Source organism: Parambassis ranga, chromosome 9 (genome assembly GCF_900634625.1).
Source record: "Parambassis ranga chromosome 9, fParRan2.1, whole genome shotgun sequence".
NCBI classification, from domain to species: domain Eukaryota; kingdom Metazoa; phylum Chordata; class Actinopteri; family Ambassidae; genus Parambassis; species Parambassis ranga.
In genome coordinates, this window is record NC_041030.1 from 5,957,693 (window position 1) to 5,977,868 (window position 20,176).

At 41.0% G+C, this 20,176-nt stretch overlaps 1 protein-coding gene across 1 annotated transcript in view; it reads right to left on the reverse strand.

Annotated features, from left to right (window-relative positions):
- Positions 1–15,363: 15,363 nt before the first annotated feature.
- The window catches only part of nr6a1a (nuclear receptor subfamily 6, group A, member 1a), a 63,649-nt gene continuing 58,836 nt past the window's right edge, over positions 15,364–20,176 (reverse strand). Inside the window, exons 5-11 of the mRNA XM_028415331.1 lie at positions 19,622–19,677; positions 18,593–18,753; positions 17,662–17,892; positions 17,259–17,513; positions 16,195–16,316; positions 15,945–16,097; positions 15,364–15,494 (exon numbers count right to left, since the gene is read on the reverse strand). Of these exons, the coding sequence (XP_028271132.1) occupies positions 15,364–15,494; positions 15,945–16,097; positions 16,195–16,316; positions 17,259–17,513; positions 17,662–17,892; positions 18,593–18,753; positions 19,622–19,677 (1,109 nt within the window). The remainder of the gene's footprint in view (positions 15,495–15,944; positions 16,098–16,194; positions 16,317–17,258; positions 17,514–17,661; positions 17,893–18,592; positions 18,754–19,621; positions 19,678–20,176) is intronic.

The following is a 20,176-nucleotide window of genomic DNA, read 5'->3' on the forward strand; positions in this document are numbered from 1 at the left end:
GGCATAAAATTATACGACATGCTAAGGGTTTCCCCCCATATCTATCTCCAGTTTTTTGTCATTTTGCTCTTGTCATGTCTCAGCAATGGCGTCCAACAGAGCAGAACAGTGCCTCTGTCTGGTGCCACTGGAATAAGCCAGGAGAGGACCGAGGCAAGCCTGAACTCCACATCCTGACCCCTGACCTTTAGTGGCTAATTTGAGGCAAATCAAATACCTGCACCTACTTACAACCAAAGCACATGCCTGTGAGGTGGGTTTAATGTTTTTACTTTTGATCAAAAATAAACGTACATGTCTGTGAAAGAATGACTCCTAATATCTTAAGTTCTTTCATTGACTGACATAATGGATTTTTTTTCACTTTCACTTTTCAAAAAAGCCTGTGAATGGGTGTGAAGAATGAAAAGTCTAGTATATGCTTCCGGCATAAAAAAGATACAATTAGGGGATTTATCAAGTTGTTTAATTGTTAAATGACACAAAGTGATTCCAAATAACTTATTGCCATGTCACTGTATTTCTGTCCATAGTGTTATAGCATGATATATTATGTGTTATGAATGAACATCCAACAATTAAAACAGCCCTGCTGCATTCAGTACAGCATTCACAAAAATATAAATTCCAAAGACAGACCTAATAACTGACCAGAGAAAAACAAAACCACAAATAAGAAACATCTAGGGATTCCTGTTACATCTACAGGCTTTTGTCTGCTTCTGTGCCCACTCAAACCTTATATTATGGCTGTGCTCCACTTCAGGAGCTGCAACCTTGAAACAATGTGGTATACACATGTGTGATGCAACAACAGTGGTTAAATGGCACAAAGTCTGGTCTGTAGGGGGGAAAAAACATGTTCACCAAGACGCACTGGTAAAGGAGCACTTAGCAATTAGCAGTTGACATTAAAAGTTTTTTTAATCTCTTATATTATTTATTATTTAATATTGTGGAGTCAGCTGTGTTGTAAAAATCATTAAACTGTCACTGCTGCACAATGAAACTTAGAGATATGGAGCGAGAGGATCAGATGAATTGATGAATAGTAATCTTCTGGTTAAGATTATATGTTATTCATGGTACATTTGTACCTTAATGTAATGAAATAACATTTTAATCATTATTCATTTCTCTGGTCGATCTTTAATAGCAAATGAATATGGAAGCCTACATGGCCATGCTCATTCCTGGGAGCAAAGTGATGCTGTGAAAACACTGCATATCAATAAAACCCTCTACAGGTCAGGGGTCAGGGTGTGGAGATCAGGCTTGTGCTGCACACAGACTGCATTGAGAGAAACTCTGAAAAGCCATACAAGGTATAAAAAATATACTATATACTAAAGCCAGGGAGCCATAGAATTGGAAGTGCATTTAAAGGGTTAAAATCCTGCAAGTGGTTTAATATTTGGTAGTTTTGAGCAAGGTTGAAGTTGTGTAAGTGATTTATGAAACAAAAAGCAGAAAAAAAATATTGATGTATGATAATTTAATAGCAGTTTTAGGGTGCTGACATTTTTGGCCACGAAGATGTTCAGAGGGTGCCTAATGTTAAATCTGATAGTACATTAAAAAATACTAATGCAATCAAATCAATTTTGTTGTTAATCTTTGACATATCCAAGACCCCAATTACCATGAAAGCCCCATACACTTACTATTTATTCTATAAAAAATAATTCTGTTTTTGTGTGTTTTTTGTGAACAGTTGAATCTGGTGGAATACAGTGGAAATGTTAAATAGCAAAATGAAATGCTAATATTACAAACTGCATGGTTTATACTGTTATGGCAGTTGGATTAAAAAATGTGGTTTGAATGGAAGTCAATGGGGCATTTTTTGGCCACAAAGGTGTCCAGAGGGTAGCACGATGGAGGAGGGCAAAAGATAACAATAATTTATATAAGATAATAAGATAATAAATATGAATATTTGTAATTAGTTATCTAGCCTATCTTCATTGTGTTTCCCCAAAACTCCTAAAGCACATTGATCAGTTGATAACTGTAGGCCTACATTACTTTACACATATAGTGACACGTTGACATAAAATGGGAAAATGTTGGCATTATACATATTATCGGCTCAGTTAAATGGAAACTTTTTTTTGTGTCCCCAGAGTGCATATAAATATATAAATTATAAACTAAAGAGTGCACTCATTTGTGAGCAGGAAGTCTAATGATCGACTAAATAGCTAGCCAATGTGAATTTACAGAGTGTGATTATAAAATGGAGACATTCCACAAGTTGAAAATATTTGTTTACAACTATTTAGTCTGCAGTCTTGTTTAGCAAGGCTAAATGAAATAGGGTTGAAAAAAGGGCACACTATAGTATAGCCAAAAATGTCTTAACCTTGTAGAGTGGGTAGAATGTAAAATATAGTTCAGAATAGTGTTGTTCAAAAAGAGTTGAAAGAAAATGTTATTCTATTGTGCAAAAAGTGCAGTTGAAATTTTTACAACTTACTGAACCATAGCCCTGTCCCCATAGAACCATTAAAGTATAGTGTGAAATGATTTTCTGATAATTGCCATAAGTCTCTGGCTTTCACCACCATGGTAGTGTCAGAATTTGAAAGTTTGCAGTAAAGATGCTGCTTGGTGAACTTTGTACACCCATGGACTGCAGAGGTTTGGCAGCTACAGCTCCACATGGTTTACCAGGTGTTTAGGTGGCACTGCCAGCCTGGTGGCGTCACAAAGGTTCATGCATATTTATCTACACTGGCATTCTGACTGTGTGTTTGTAGCAGCAGGATGTTCTGTGTGTGTATGCCAGTGAAGAATAGGATTCATCGCTCTCTGGTTCACACACTTCACTTGCGTGAGATTTGTTGACAATAGGAAACTTGCTGAATCATCTTCATAAACCCTGAAGATCCGATTCATTGAGCAGGTTGCACAGCAGGAGTGAATCTTTCTGGCACACATCAGTGTTTACAGTATGAAATAAATTGCAATATGCCTCATGGAGCAAATATTGCTACAAGCCAGGCCAGATGCTTTCCAAAATGTCTTTCAAGTAATCCTTGACCTGCGACGCCCTTTGACTGTTTGGACGGAGATCTTACAGGTTCTGCTTATATTTCATAACAACTGAAAACCGGAAATAAAGCAGGCTCCATTTGGTTCCTTTAAATCTCTTCTCCTCACCAGATAATTGACAGTCTTATCACTATTTATGCTGAACATGATTATTATTTTTTTTTATTGCATTATGAGCGTGGTGGTGAGAAATTTTATTATCTGGACACCAGATGTTCAAGTGTAGCTCTACGCCAAGACCACATTCATTCTCAAGGCCGCTGCAGGCTGGTTGGTAATTAGTTGTCATAAAAGATGCCTTTACAAAACGAGCAAAGTGCCGAGGAGAGAAAGGCAATTCTGAATGCATTTACTTACAAAACACACTGACAAAATGTGAACTCAATTAAAATCAATTGAGTCTCTTTCCATGCCCATTCCGATCCAGATTTACTTCTCAGTGTGTGGGAACAGATTAGTGCAGTCAGGGGGCATGTGTTGGTCCAGATGCCACTGACTAATTATGTTGTCAGTGAGCACATTCAATGGTCCACACTGTTTCTGTGGATACTCAGTGCATAACACAGTGACAGCACAGTAGTTGCCTGTTCCTTACATACAGGAGGAGGTACGTGAAGGTCCGCAGAAACGTACCGATTTACCTGGCTGTTGGATGAATGTTGTATTTTTTTTCAATGACATGTTGAATGATGGTTAATGACTCGATTAGATTCAGACTGACTATTGGTGTTCAGGGTGATTCAGGTTTGTATCAATGAGGCACATGGGGTCATGCTAACTTGGCACTCTCTTGCAGTTATGAGGATTTAAGGACTTAAAACAGTGCATGTCACGATGACTGGTGCAAGCTGCCAACAGCTTTTCCACATTTTTAATTTGGTTCCTTTAAAAATTTGCTTTGCTACCCTTACAAATGTTCATGATAGTTGAAAAGCCTTCACCTCTATTATTATATTTTTAATAAAAAGACAGGGTCTGTACTAATTAAATAGTATACTAAGAAATCACATTAGCTAAGATGTTTACTGTCACTGGGTTTTCCACTGTCCACCAGAGTTCTCTGCTTGTGTGTCCCAGTACATCAGCAGGTTAAAGTCACTGCAAACACTTTTCTTCCATGTCTAATGCTCATTTTAAACTTCCGCTCCTCTTGTCTGTGGATGTCCTCATTCATCCAAGTCGTAGTCATGTCCAGCTTTCAAAAAAAGAATAATAATAATAATCCTTGAGTCCAGCTGCCTTGATTTAAATGATTGAACTTCCACTGCTCTTCTTCCTACAGTTACTTGCCTGCTGCTGTCATGTGATTGGCTGATTTGATTTTGCATTGGAAGCTGGGAGTTGGACCCAAACAGTGACTGGTGAGTGTAAATGTCTGTGTAAATTATGTGGCCTAGAAACTTTATATTACATTACTATTCTACCCTGATGCTCAGCTCAGCATCTTGTATGATTAACATCTCAGAGCTACTTCACTGTTGGGTTATATCAGCAATGTGGACATGTATTTGTACAGCTAAGTCATGATCTGGTCAATAAAACTTATGAGCAGGAAGAAAAGGCAACAGAGGCATTGCAGAAATGTGAGGAACAAGGTTATCCCCCCCACACCCCCCAACCCACCCCTGCTCTGGAAGTGTGTCAGTTGGCAAGGGGTGAGGAATGGCAGGGCCGTTGTCCCGTTATCAGAGTCTAGGTCTCAGTGTGTCAGGGTCAAGGGGAATAAGATGAGAAGGAGAGGGGAGAGGAGGACGAGGGGGCGTCAGAGAGTGGCGGAGGAGGAGGAGGAGGAGGAGGAGGAAGAGGAGGACCACACCTGGTGAAGGCACACTTCAGGAGTGTGGTGGAGCACGCGCGGTTAGCTAGGAAGATGCCAAAACAGGGAGAGTTTAGGTAGAGCTGCACAGCCAGTTCTAGCCTTGACACACGTGTCGGCTGACGTAAATACAGTAGGCCGAAACCTAACTGAGGTGGTGGTGGTGGAGTAGGAGGAGGAGGAGGAGGGTGAATCTGCAGAGAAGAACATTGTGAGCTGAAGTTTTGAAACCTTAGTACATCGTTTGATTGAATCAGATTTGTGTGTGTGTGTGTGTGTGTGTGTGTGTGTGTGGGGAGGGGGGGGGGGGGGTTTGGTGGGTGGTTGAAAATAGAGAGGGGCTCTTTATAATACTCAGTGTGCCATTATTCACAGCGCTATTCATATCTGATACAGGTTAAATCAAGCTTTTACTTCCTATGACAGCAAAACCACTCCCTCACTCACACAATGCAGCCTGAAAAGGAAAAGTCTCAACTCAACTCATGCATTGAAATAAAATGTGTTGCATTTGTGACTGTGGTTGGTCCTTAGCTTTAATTTGAATGTGTTTACATGTTCACAGAAACAAGGCTACGAGTTTCTAAGAAAGCACCTACACACAATTTTGATGGTGTAAGATGCTACACAAATAAAATTAAAAACTGAAATTGAAGATGGAGATTAAGCAAGGTCGACCCTTTAACCCTTACACTGTGTTAGAAAGCTGCCGACGTCTTCGGTGTTAGCGGGACAAATTTGACGGAGGACTTAACTCGGCCCAAAATACTTAAAGGATAGATTAAATTAAGGGAAAAAGTAACAGCCAGATTTGTCATTTCAAGCAGGATCTTCTCAGTAGGTGGTGGTATGAACGACTAAAATGCTGTCTTTGCCAGCCAATAATAGCATGCTAAAACCACCGCCACAAATGTTGTCAAAGTGCTTTTATTATTGGATGTCATGAAGCCTCGTTCCAATACTTAAAAAGATACTTTTTACACATTAAAACTTGCAAACGGGTCAAATTTGACCCTAATGGTCACAAACACATGTAGTAAATTGGTCCATTTTCTCTGGTGCACTCTGTCTTCAGCTATTTGAGGTTATTCCACCACTGGACCACAGAAAAGCTTTTTCATTTTGTTGTCTGTTTTGGATCGTTCTCCAGCTGAATGGTGAATCAATTTAAATGCAGTGGTCTGAGTGCAGAGCAGTGTCCATTTAAACCTAGCAACAGCTTCCATGCTGAGAAACCAGCATAAGATGAGCTGCACCCCACTGATAACATTTCTATCATGGGTACAGTGCAAACCCAGTGCATCACATGTTAGGTGCTGGCTCAGCATCCCTTTGTGTGATGGCAAATATAAAGTCAGTGATGCAGGAAGTGGTGATGGATGCACCAGCTTTAAATCACATTAACCCTGTTTTAGCACCAACAGGTTATTTTTGGCCTAAAATTTCATTTTCACTTGCTGCTTACTTTCACTATAATCTTCAATTTGGTCTAGTTACCATGGAAACAGCAACAACTGCAGGCCAGATTAAAATTCATGGTGGCAAAGTCCTACCATTTGTTAGAAGGTTGCTGCCTCGTTCTGTCTCCACCGCATTTCTCCTGAAGCAACCTACAACCAATGACGTCACTGTTTCCTAACTGCACAACAGATTGACGCTATGACTCACAGAGGCACTATTTTTATGTCGAGAACTGTATTTTTTATCAGAGCAACTATTTTTTTTCGCCACTTGTTATATCTGTTGTATTTATAGCAACTTTTACAATCAAATCTGAGGATGTTTAACTGAAACATGTATTTATTTCTCCATAGTGTCACATCTTGAAGTTTTTTCACCAAAGCCATTTCTTTTTGTTTATTACTGAGGCTGTGCTAAAAATAACCACAATGACCCGAAATGTTTTCTTCCAACAAGAACTGCACTTCTGAGGAGGACCATGCAACATTTGTTTTTTTTATTATTATTTCTGATCAGAGGTTGTATGAGATGCTCTGATCAATTTGTTGCATCTTTTCACAGGTTTTCTGTGCAAATGTGTTTTTTTCTCATAGCCTGGGCGACATCTCTGCACATTTTACAGCAGCAAAACTGAGTTGACTGTGTAGAAGCAACACCAAAAGAGTGGATACATAGATTTCTGTGGGAAGAAAAACGCACCATAGACCTTCACAAATGCGACAAATAAGCCTGTTTGCAGATAAGTATGTGACCGTTTCTAGCTTCAAATTTCGATTATATCAATTATGCAAAATACCTGCCTGGAATAACTTCTGCTGGCATCAGAGGCCAAGGGTGTACATTCTGTTTCCATAAAAGAATATTTTATCTATTGATATATGTTGAATAAATGCTTAAAAAGCTACTTTACCTTGGGGTCTTCTTACTTCAAAGAGGATCATGTAATGTTCTGTAGTATCCCTTTTACAAGCTGAAGCAGAAAGTACAAAGATGTGTGACCCTAAGCTGACCTGAATGAAAAGCTTGATTTCAGTTCTGTTAATGCCAAATGCTGTTTAATGAGTTTACAGATTGATAGTGTAGTTTTTGATACAGTGTTAGCTTATTGTATATAGGTGGTAATGGATTACTGCACCTTTGGCGGGTCAAACTTTTGTATGTTTGTGGTGAGTGGTGCAAAGCCAGTACTGAGCCGGGACAGCTGGTGGAGACCAGTTCCTTTTGGATGATTTTTAATTTCAGGGAAGCTTTGGGCCACACTTGGACCAGAGAGAACCAAATCAATCAATCAATGAACGAAATCAATGAGCTGAAAACATTGTATAACAGTGGTGAACTGCAGACTGTGTGGAAAAATACACCTTTATCTGTCCCTGTTTGTGCTGGTGCTATCAGAGTTTAATCTCATCAGCTGTTTTAGTAACAACAAGATGGTAAAAAGCAAAGTGCATTCTGGGAGTTGAAGTTAGATTATTTATATAGCTATATTTACAACTTCCTGGTCCTGCAGCATCAATTTCATCGTCATCCTTTCATTTTTTTTTTTACAGTTAAGAAGACAAAGTCCCTTGTTTACTGTTCAATCTTTAACATTTTAAGAGTTATATGAAGCTCTGGTGTGAATATGTGTAACAGTCTATCACTAAAAGTCTGTGCAGCCTTCCTTATTGAATTTCTATGTGAGATGTATAAATAGATTATTGATAACTTATCAGCCCAATCAGTTTAGCCAAGGGTTTGGTGAGGAGAAACAAGCAGAGGCAGCTGATCTCTTCAAGCGTGATATGAGTCATGCAAATGGTATATATTTAAACATATATATATATATACATATATATATATATATATATATATTCTTCAAACAGCTCAGCTGGCTGAATCAGCTCTTCGTGTTTTTGGACAATTCTCTGATTTGATGTCAGAACTGTTCCATTTCTGAGACACCGGTGACGCAACACATTTCAGGGTCATTCTTTGAAATAACAAGCAACAGTGTGGGCACTTCCATGTACGTCGTGCAGACAAGATAAATAAACACAAAAGCAGCACGCAGTCACGTTCTGCTGCGGAGATACAGCCATGTATGTCATGTACGACTTCAGCTCCGATCTGTCAGCTCTTACAAGGCAACAATTGCACCACTTCTCTGTAACCTTTTTTGGTTACCATGGTGATGAGTCCCACCTTTGGACAATACATTTTAAATGCAGTAGATACATACATACAAACTGATTATATTATAGAAAAAAATATATTGACATGTTTTACAAAACAAGCACCAAAAATAAGAACCAAGAACTCACAAAGTGAGGAAGAGATGCGGACGAGGAACACAGGGAGATACAAGGAAGCCAGACCGAGAGGAACAGGCAGGTAACGCAGGGAGGGTGACAGCAAGCAGGTGAAACACTGACACAGGAGCAGGAAGGAGGGACACACACTAGGACAGGAAGTAACCAAAGATACACAAGGATGGACAATTACCAAAATAAAACAGGAAGCTCAACAAAGAAGAATGAAACGAAGGACGGATGAAGGATTTTTACCAAAAGACACATTTTATTCTAACATGTTATTGACCCATAACTATTAATTGTGAGATGTTATTTGGTGTAGGTGTTATTTGGCATTATAGAGACATATTGAATTTCTTAGTGATATCTGATATGCCTGTATTGTTAAACTCAAGCATTTCCTACAGTAATTGTATAATTGAACTTGTAGTGCTGAAGGACATTTAAAAACTAACACATTAAAAATTGTTATAGTTATATATATAATATTGTTATAAATGGAGAGTAAAATAAAGCGAGGAAGCAGCAGCTGTGCAGTGGATTTGAAGTCCAGTCCAGAAATCTTATCACCGTGTCAAACATCTCTGCGTTTTATCGTAGAAAAAGAGGATGCTGGACTTTTGGTACAGATAACGCAGCAGTTGGTGTTTTTGAAGGGCAGCGTCTGATGCCGTTTGCCAAGGTGAGACCAGAAACACCAACACATCAGGCAAATAAACACTGATAGTAACATGTCTGTTCTCCTGATGCTTATCTTCCACCAAAGGTCCTGCACTCTTATATAATCATGTATGAAATCCATCTTCCACCCCCCCACCTCCACCTTACCACAGTCGGTCAGCCGTGTTGTTGTGCCCAGGGGGATCGGCAGCCTTGGACTGGCTGTGATCTGATTAGAGGCTGCCGGGGTAGGGGAGGGTTAGGACAGCCTGTCAAAAGCCACTCTGTCAGCCTTGAGGAGATAAAGTGATGCCTCCTGGACCTCCAGCCTGCTCCACACTCATGATGCAATCAGCAGCCACACTGACAACCATCACTCACCGACAGGATGACCTGCGTGCGATCCATTCTGATACACAAGAGGGATTTGGTAAACAGAATAAAAGCTGCCATTTTGGGGGGGGATATGTGTATCTTTTATGAGCAGAATGCTTTTCATCTCTGTCCTGTAGTAACCTCCATCAAGCCATGAATGTGCGTCATTTTTAACTCTTGAAACAGTTTAGATCCAAATATGACCGTTTATAAACTGTGATGTCACCCACAGGGTTTCTTAAAAAGTTGTAGTAATGCCATCAGAGCATGCTTAAGTACCAGGTAATTTAAATTTGGGTGGTGAGTGTGAGGTGTTGAGTGTGAGTGAAGGTGAGGCAGACAGATATTAACCTAAGACAACATGCACCCTTTAGTCAAGGCACTCATAAATCTACTTGTTTAAACCTTAATATAATTCAAACAAGTAAATATAATAAAAAAACTCTGTGTAGGCATCTGTGTTTTATATTTGACTGACATGTTTATTTTACACTGTAAAGCTGGACACCTTCGTTGTGTTCATTTGCTTTTAGAGCCCTCAGGTGGCCACTTGAGAAACTACAGTTTTTGCAGCCTGACCTTTGACCTTTCAGATATAAATCACTTTGTTATAAGCTAATTAGTTTAGTTATAATTCAAACAACTAATGATCTGATGCTAATGAGCGCATCCTTGTGTCCAAGTGACTCTTGTTATGTCACACAAAGAGAGTCTAGCCAGTACTGAGTCAATGTTACATTTCCTATACTCTGATAAAACAGCATTACTACAAGAGTTAATCTCCCCATAATTCACTAACAAATCATCAACCAACACCTACAAAGCTATAGTTTCAGTACATCAGGGTTAGGGTTAGGTGGGGCTGAGAGATGAAGGGTATAAAGCTGCAGTTTAGCTGCTGGTGGCTGGCCCCAAGTCAGTCAATCCTCAGACTTCCCTGTTCAAATCTGAACTTTACAGCAGAAATGAACACCTGGGTTTCATACTACATACACAAATAACGAGATAAAGCCAGAATATTTACGTTATTCTCCAAATTTTAACTAACAAACATTCAGAATCTGTGTTGTTTATCTTGAAAAAAAAAGTCTGATCTCTGGGGGAGGCTGGATAATGTTGATGAACCTGAATCCACAGGTTACATCACTGATGATGTGTCCAACGCTGATACAAACTTTAAACAATGTATCCACCTCATGTTTTCATTACTGCACACAGTGAAACATTTGAATGTGACTTTTTCTTGGTGTATAAGGGAAAGTTTCATTGTTGATATTTGAGGAGTAACCTGTTTGTTTATTTTCAGTCAGTGAACTGCATATAATAAGCTAATATGAAATAAATTCTATTTGTGCAGCCCTAGCTTGCAGTAAATGAGTGGACTTGTTTCAAACAGATCACTACCCAGCTCACTTTCTGTGTTGGTATTAATGATGCTATCTCGCTGTGAATAACGTGCTGGAGTGCACCAAGCAACAGGTCAGGGACAAACACATCCAAATTCCTGTCAGGCGCAGCATTCAGCTCTAGACCCTCTGAACAGAACATCATCTCATCAGTTGCTATCAACTCCTGCATATAAAAGCCAAGGACGGACAAACAGCGAGACAGGCGGACAGACTGGAAGACGATCTGTGTACACTTGCATAACGTTCACATTTATTTGGTTTCAAGTCCTAATACACATTCTAAACATGCTTTTAACACGTAATGGATCACATTCTTCACAGGTAGTTAAAGTAACAAGAGCAGACAAGAGATTTCTGAAGTGAAAAAAGTAAAGGCGTTTCAGTTGTTTGATGATGATGATGGCTGAAATTTTTCTTCCCTGAGATATGTCACCCTTCCCCTTGCAAACCCCCGTGTGCTCCTGTGCAGCAGCGCTATAGCATTATAGATGCCTCTCATACTACAAGCTGCAAAAAACAGTGCAAAATGCTGCACGTCCACACAGAGAGGACCTGCTCTGGATATCAATGTACAACGGGGGGCTCCCCAGATCTCTGCAACCCACTGTGGAGGTGTCATCACGTTCCACATCATGTGACCCCACTGATAACACTGCAGCCTGTGGTCACGTGCCACCGGGTGTCAGGGCCGCACGCACGAGCGAAGGCATGTAAACACGAGGAGATGTCAGCCTGACCACAGTTACATTCTCTGATTGATAATCGATCACAAGCAGCATTGACAAGATATGATAGGGTTCCCCAATACTACCTTGAACCACCTCATGGAGTGGAACAGTGGGGGGGTGGAACACACATACACACTCACTCAACACACACACACACACAAAGTGGCGTATCATGAATACAGTGTACACAGCAAGAAATAAGAGATAGCACAGAAAAATAAAGCACTGCAAGAATGCATCACGTGAATGCGTAATCAGTACGCTGACATTGTCATTGACATTCTTTCATCTTTGGTATTGGATTCACAATAACAAGGGCAGAAGTGAAAATATATGATGACGCTAATTTAAAAAGAAGACAATGAGGAGGAGGAGGAGGAAGTAGAAGTTCCACGAAAGGAGAGATAAGGAGTGTTTGACAAAGAGCAGTGTCTGAGGTAGAGAGAAATATGAGGCAACATGTTTACGCATTAAAAAAAAAAAAAAAAAACTGAGCGAAACACAAAATAACAGTACATTGGTGCAATGAAACCAATAAATAAGACAAAAAAACTTGAAAGTAAGCAACATGATGACAAATAAAGAGGTAGTTTCAGTACAGAAATTGCAAAAATGACATATCCCTTGTCTGCACACAAACAAAATACAAATACAGGAAATAAAACATTCTTCAGCCTGTGTGTATCAAAAATATGAGAGTAAGGTGAGATACATTAAAGGAAGAATCCCCCCTTTAGATCCTCCTCCAGCGTGTGATGTTCAGTGCATTCCTGAAGTTACTTTGTTGTCGGCCACCCTGATCTTCTCTCTGGGAGACAGAGAGAGGATCAGACGCACGCCGATCTGACGGCGTTTGTGTTTGCTCTCATGGATCTTAAGTGGGGGGGATTGTTCCTTTAAAGTCACACCAGACTTCTGTCACAGAAAATCATCTGTCCCTGGGTTCAAGTGGTCTAAAGGGTCAGTTCCCCAAACTGTAAAAAACATGGAATTCTGAGACTAAAGTCTGAATTCTGAGGGGATTTTCTCAGATTTTAATCTTAGTTTGAGAAAAAGTTCATTTTTTTTTAATTGAAAAAATATTTATAGTAGTTAATTCTCTGCTGCATGTATGCCACATAAATCCCTTAAGTTTGTATTTTGCTTCCATTTGCTTCAGTTGTTTGGGAATACAGAGAAAAAGCAAATACACAAATCTATAAGGATGGCTCCACACAGCTGCAGGCTAAAATCTGTTCTCAGGCGAAATAACCCTTTAGCACTGTCCGGAGGCTCTTCTCCTGAAGCCTGGTGTACATTTTTCTGTGTCGTTTTAGTCCAATTGGAGTCAGAACTCATATCTGCAGTGTAAAACAATTCAGAGAATACATAAAAAGCTCCATTACTGTCCATATAAAACATGGCGGACTTCACCTGCCTGAGTAATACATTCTGTGATAAACCATACACTGTGGACGAGGGGATGAGCTGTCCAAAAAATAAAAAAGTAAAGAAGTAATTCAAAGTTTAGAAAGTAATAGGGGTTGTCTTCACTCCAAAATAAAAAGACAATGAATAGGTGAAAAACAACAAAACATTCACAATAACTACAAAGGTATATGTATAAAAATCAAAAGAGGCTAACTGAACACTGCATTGGAGTGGTGGAGCTGTTAAGGCTGCACACACAGAGGGCCGATGGAGAGAGAAGTTCATGACACCTCCACCTCCTTGTTTTGGAAAAAGCCTGCCCTGCGCACCCTTTGCCTTCAAGCCACACACACTGTCACTGAATGAAGGGAAATTAGGTGGAAAAGAAAAAAAAAATAACACTTTTCTACCAGAGGACCTACAATGTCCTGGAACCTACATCTACTAATACTACAAGTACATCAGCATGGTCACTGAGGAACTCCTGAATGCAATACATAACACTCACTTTACCCTGTTTAGATCCAGGCCGGCAGGGACCTGAGAGAGAGGAACACACTGGGTGGGCAGTGGCCAAGGTCTCCAAACCTCACCGTCGTGTGCAAAAAAGAGAGTCGTTGCGAGGACTGCATTTTGTCTGCATTTCAAACTTGTTCGTACGTCGTGAAAAAACTGGAGGAATCAAAGAAGACACTTGAAGCGGTCTGAAATGATCATCTCATACTTCAAAAATAAAGACCATTTTTTTATGGCTATTCTTTCTTTCTTTTTTTTTTCTTTTTAAAACAATGTGCATATCTGTCACAGAGGGTATGTGAGCCAGAGGTAAGTCACCTAAATCCTCTAAACCTGGATTCATGGGAGACGTGGCTCGGGTCAGTCACACTGAATACACTCGCAGGTTCGGTGATAATCTGCTAGACTGCTACTGGTCCTGGGTCTGTGCAAAAAATTCTGATTGGACCAAACAGGATCTGAAACAGTCTAAGTTCATCCATGAAGCCAACAGAAGTCAACAGAAGCTAACTTTGAATTGTTCTTGTGTGTGAGCTCATGCATTTTAGCGGCATGGACTGCCACATTACCTGCACGTTGTCATGGTAACAGTATGTCAAAACGCACCGTGTCCCCCTGGCACTGAAGTCTAAAACCAACACCACGAACCCTCTGACAAGATGAAGCGTCTGCTCTATGCATATATGTGTGCACAAGAATGCGCCCGTGTTTAGCAGCATTTAGAATGAAATCCGGCAACATACTTGTCTGTCCAGCAGAGGGCCCCCACCCTCTGACACAGATTGATTCATTTCTTATCCTGATCCTTCATTGATAAGAAAGACTTTTTTTGTATTTGAGCTGTTAGCTCCTTACCCATCGATGGGTGTTTGAAAAAAGCATTGCATAACACTTTGGTCAAGAAAGAAAAACAATCAAACAAAACAACAAAAAACAGCAAACCTAGCTATCCTCCCCTTCCCCTGCAATAAAGCCTTACATCCCCAGTCTATGATTGTAAAAAATACCCGTATGCTCCTTTTTTAAATGATCCAACAACTGTCACCTTAACTCATGGAATGTTAAATTGACAAGACCGCCTCCCATAAGCAGGATGTTTGAGAGTCCATGCAGATAAAGTAGCTCATATTTAGCTAATTGTGCAGTGTAAGAAAACACTGCTTTTCTAACTCTGATTTAGGCAGCTCCTCTCCACATTCAGTCGCTGATTGAGGTGCCAAAGCACCCACAGGGATTTGGTTTTAGACTGGGCAACTCTTCATTTAACAGCAAGAAAAGGTACCTGAAAATAGCAACAACATCTTCCTGAGGTAGTCTCAAAACACTCGTCACATGTGCCTAGCCGCCCCGTCTGAATAAAATAAACTCTTTTAAAGTCTAGCTCTAACAATGGCAACACTGACACATTGAGCAAACTGGATACACACTTGTAAACTCCAAAGACCAATGCATCTACGAGCATTTGTTTTGTACAGAAGCATGTGCACAGTGTAAATCAGCATACATTCAGCTCTGTCGTGTAATAAATATATAAAGAAAAAAGTTACAAAAAAAAAAAGAAAAAGAAAAACAAACTAGCTGCTTGTCACATTCACAAGAGGGGGGACCAGTCCCTCGACTCGGCGGTCAGGGAGGGTTTAGTTTCCAGAGGAGGCGGTCACGCAGGGTGAGGGGCCGGTCCTGTAGCTGGTCAGGCTGGATTTGCAGGAGTGCAAGACTGCTTTGAACAAGAGGGGGAGCTGCTCCAGGGGGACGTTCACCAGCTTCCCTGTGAGGACAACAGTAGCGTGTAGCTTGGAATTAGCCTAGATGTTTCCATATGAAACACAGTGTAGGGCACTCACACACTATGACATGGTACCTCCTCCCATGTCCTCAGTGGGGAGGATAAAACTTTGTTATGAGTAAAGAGCAGAATTTATATATATGTAGGTACATTATATTTTACTGTAATTAGTTTAGTTTGGTGATTATAGGGCAAAAGAATTGGTTAAAATGTCAATTTTTCTCATTATCAATAATAGTACCCACTGCTTGTCTACTAAAGAGGCAGAAAAAAGGCCCATGTGACATAGATACAGGAAATAACTGCTCAACATGTTTGTTGTCATACTCAGTGCTCTGCTGCTTTCAATCGTTTTCATTCATGAATATATTTCAAATCATTGATTCTGTGTACTCCGGTTTACGCTCTGCAAACGGTCCTCGGCCTGCTTACCTGCGATGCAGCGGATCTCCGGCAGACACATCATGATCTCGGGGAAGCGTTTGGGCTGGTGCGGGTACTTGTACTCAGTGTAGTCCTGACACACGTACCAGTAGCGCTTGTTCAGCTGCTCGAGCTGGGAGATGTTGGACAGTCCTCTGATGTCTGCAGAGAGATGAAAGTTAGCAGAGAGTCATGTAGGGAGAAAGTTTACAGCCAGGGCAGCAAGGACAGCCTGGGCTCAGCAATCTCTTGTGGATACCTTGGTTGAGGAAGTTGATGGCTTTCATGCAAGCGTATTCCTCATTGCTGATCTTCAACTGGTGGAACTTGCGGTACAGATATATCAACCTCTCCATCACTTCCATCCCATCCTCACTGAAGCTGAGGAGTCACAAACAGAATTGTTAAAAATGAGGAGGTAACAACTACTGTCATTTTAAGGCTGTAACTTGAAAACAAAGCAGAAGACAGACAGCGCTTAGCTGGTTTATTGTCTTGGTGAAATCCAGTGTGAAATGGAGCAGCACGTCAAAAAAATGTGAAATCCCCTCAGTAACATTATCTTAAGCTTCCATGCTTCAATGAACAATGCAAAAATGAGGGAGGGAATATGTCAGATCTACTGAAAGTACTTAAAAACATCTCTCTGATCCCACGGCTTTTTGAAGGAGTTAGAAACATCCATAAAGTTTAATTCCACTCATCAAACCTCAATTCTTTCTCACACACTTATAATCTCTCTCACAAACTTTATTGTAAATCAAACACCAACTCCTGAAACCGCTAAACTTACGAGCCAATAGACCAAAGCAGCGGAACCACACAGTATATTAGGAGAATGTGTGTCATGGGGTCAGATAATTCTGAGTCTGATTTACACAGGAACAAACCCTCCCATGTGTCTTTTTCTACCCAGCGTGGGACATGCATACAGTATATTTCACATGCCAGACGGTGCTAGCCACAGCTCTGTCCTGAGAAGGCCTCCTGTTCACGGACCACTTCACTGGCCCTCACCCAACAACAATACTGTTAGATAGAGAAAAGTATCAAACCCCCTTTAGAGATACAGAGCTCACAGAGTGGAACATCTTGAATTTGTTGCAAGATGTTGCAGTGAACAGTTTTTCATTCCTGATATCCACCTTCTGTTTAATATCTTTCCCACACCTAATAAGCTACTAAGTTGCCAGTGGACAGGTTTGTGCCCTTTATGTTCATTTTTCCTGGTGATATTCAAATCCAATATTAGTCCGTCTGCAATGATATATAAAAAAAGCTCCAAACTAATTTTACCATCTCCACTTCTTTACAATTACTCACCCCTGCAGCTCGTCGTCAGACGGCGTGTACTTGGCAGTGACATCAGCCAGGTCTCCAAAGATCTGGGCGCTGTAGATGGTGAGGCAGGAGAGCAGGATGAGCTCCTGCCAGGTGGAGCTGAGCAGGCAGGTGTAGTCCTCTATGGAGAGCTCACAGAAGAAGGGCAGTTTCTTGATCCAGGAGATCTGACGGAAGAGCAGTTCATCCGCCAGGCGACAGAGCAGGGCAAACAGCTCCACCTGAGTCACCTTGTACCTGGACAACAGAGAGATAAACGTTAAGATGTATTTTTATACATATTTAAGACTGAAATGCTACAAGGTAGAAGAAGAAGAACAGAGGCTAATTGTACATGCATTTTTGCTTTCAGTCGTTGCTTTTTGTTTTGTATACATGGACTCACCCGTCCTCTATAAGCATAGGTGTGGCGAGCGGGGCCAAATCTTCAGCAGCCACCAGCTGTAGCACCAGAGGGTGGGACTGTGGGTAGAGGCTGCGGGGCTGTGGGGCCAGCAGGCCGGACTGGGCAGCATAGCTGAAAAGGTGAGGTAGGAGCTGGTAGTGCGTGGACATGGAGGTATTGATGTACTGGTCCCTGAGGGCTGCCGTGTAGCCGTTCATCTCCACAGAGCGACTGGAAGCAAGCAAAGGTCAGAGGTTAGATATGCTTTGGCCGCATACGGGGTATTTTTGATATGACACTGACCTATTGCAGCGCAGGCTAGCAGCGGTCTGCGTGTGTGCTCAGCTAGGGTAAACATCAAACTACTATACCTGAACATACAGACAACTCCTTTAACTTCATAACCTTGGATCTGTATCTGGGAACGCATGGTGGAGCTTGTTCTCTTCCATTAAAAATCTTTGCATTTTTTTAGAAACTTGCAGTCAAAACTTTGCATTTCACAGCTGTATACTGGCTTTCTGTGACTGCTGTTCATTTTTGTTCAGATTTGATTTGATAAAACAATCATTCCTCTGAATAGCTATCAGGCTGTGTGGCTGCTGAGATAAATCTAATGTTTACACAAAATGAGAAAAATAAATGCCGTCACATATGAGCACCTAGACAATATTTGTCCTTGCTGAGTGCAGACAGACAACGCGCTTGTCTCCATAGCAAGAACAGCAGATAGTGCAGTGGGTTTTTTGTGTTTGCTATCATCAGCAAGCCTGAGGAGCTGCATATTCAGGCATTCTTTGGCTGATGAATACCTTAACTAAAGTCTGGGTGAGACAGGAATGGAGTTAAGACTGTCAGGGCCGGCTCATTATCTCAATGATGGGGCAAGTGCCTGCGCTGCACAGGTGAGTGGATGAGATGATCGACTCACTTGGACGACAGAGTAGAGGCAGGCGACGGCTGGTTGCCCTCCGAGGCTCCGTTGCTGGGAGAGCTGTGGTCGCTGTCGCCGTTGTTGCCCCAGGTGTGCTCCGGGGCGTCCTCCTTGAACTCCTGTCCCGACATGATTCGCTCGATCTCCTCCTCTGTAATCTAAACAGACACATAAAAGTTTTGTTTTTCTTTTTGGACACAACCTCATGTGACGAAAATCAGTTTTTGTCTCAGTTCAACTGATTAGCATTGACTAGCATCGAGCTGCTTTTCACTAAAATGTTGCAGAGCAAGGACGCTATTGCACAATAAAACAGGGAGCTAGAGCGAAAGAAAGAAAGGTAGGAGGTATGTGTGTGTGTGTGTATTTGACTGAGTGATGCATACACTCAAAATAATAGAATCCTTGCAGGTCAGTGCAGGGAGAAAACATGGACAAAAGCCATTTTGAAAGGCTTTAGCATACCAGAAAATGTGGTGTCTTGTATCCCTGGCTGGGGTCAATTCACTTTCTTTCTATCAATTCAGCACATACACTGAAACTGGCAATTCATTCCATATTAATGACAGAGAGGTCCTCCTTTCATTAGCGCTTAGAAATAAAGCAGTCTCTTAATGGAAGCGGCTGTCTCTGTGTTTTGACTTGCTGAATTGAGCTCGAATGAATTGACCACATCCCTCTGTGAATAGTGGCTCAGTGGTACTTATCCTCATGTCACACATTTTCCTGACCATTTTTTTCTCTCACCAGCGTTTATAATGAAGCCAGCGATGAATAGGGGTAATCAGCGACTACATGATTAAACTGATGATATAACAAGGTCAGGGCCCACATATTGCATGCTTCACAAGTGTTCCTACACCCGAAAGAGTTGCATTAGAGCACAACAACTCAGTGTTATTTAAGTGAATGTCATGTGCATTGAATGCACACTGTGGGGCTGAGGCAGAATAATGTATTTGGACTGACACTAAGCTGGGAAAAGGTCAGCTAATGTCAAAACAAAAAACCTTCCCGGGGTTTTACCTGCACAGGCCCGATGCTCTTGTTCCTTCCTCCTGGCATGCCATCCTCTCTGATAGCTATGTGACAAAAAGAAAGAGAAGACTGATGACTGATGGTATTAACAAAACAGGATTAGGATCACAGCTCTACCTAGTGGCTGAAATAAGTTACACATTGTTTTTTTTTTTTGTTTTTCCATTTTAAACTGCAGATTTTGTTGATAATAATTAACGGTTTTCATTCATCCAGATAAACTTGCCTTAAACTATCAGGTTATCCCTCTAAACCCAATAATAAGAGCACATCGAACCGAACCGAAGCCTAAAATTTAGATATTTTATACAAAATGTCTTAATTAAAAAACTAAAAAATGTGCATCAATCATTGTGACCACCGACATACTCATGTGTCCAAAAAATGTTTTACCTCACAGATAACACATGTGGACACTTGGAAGTGATTCCATCTTCATTTCAAAAAATACAAACTTAGAACATTTCCCCATTAGGGGGCAGTGAAAGCCCATGTAAGGGAGAAACATAGAGCCTGGAGGAGGACAAAACTGCAGCTCCACTC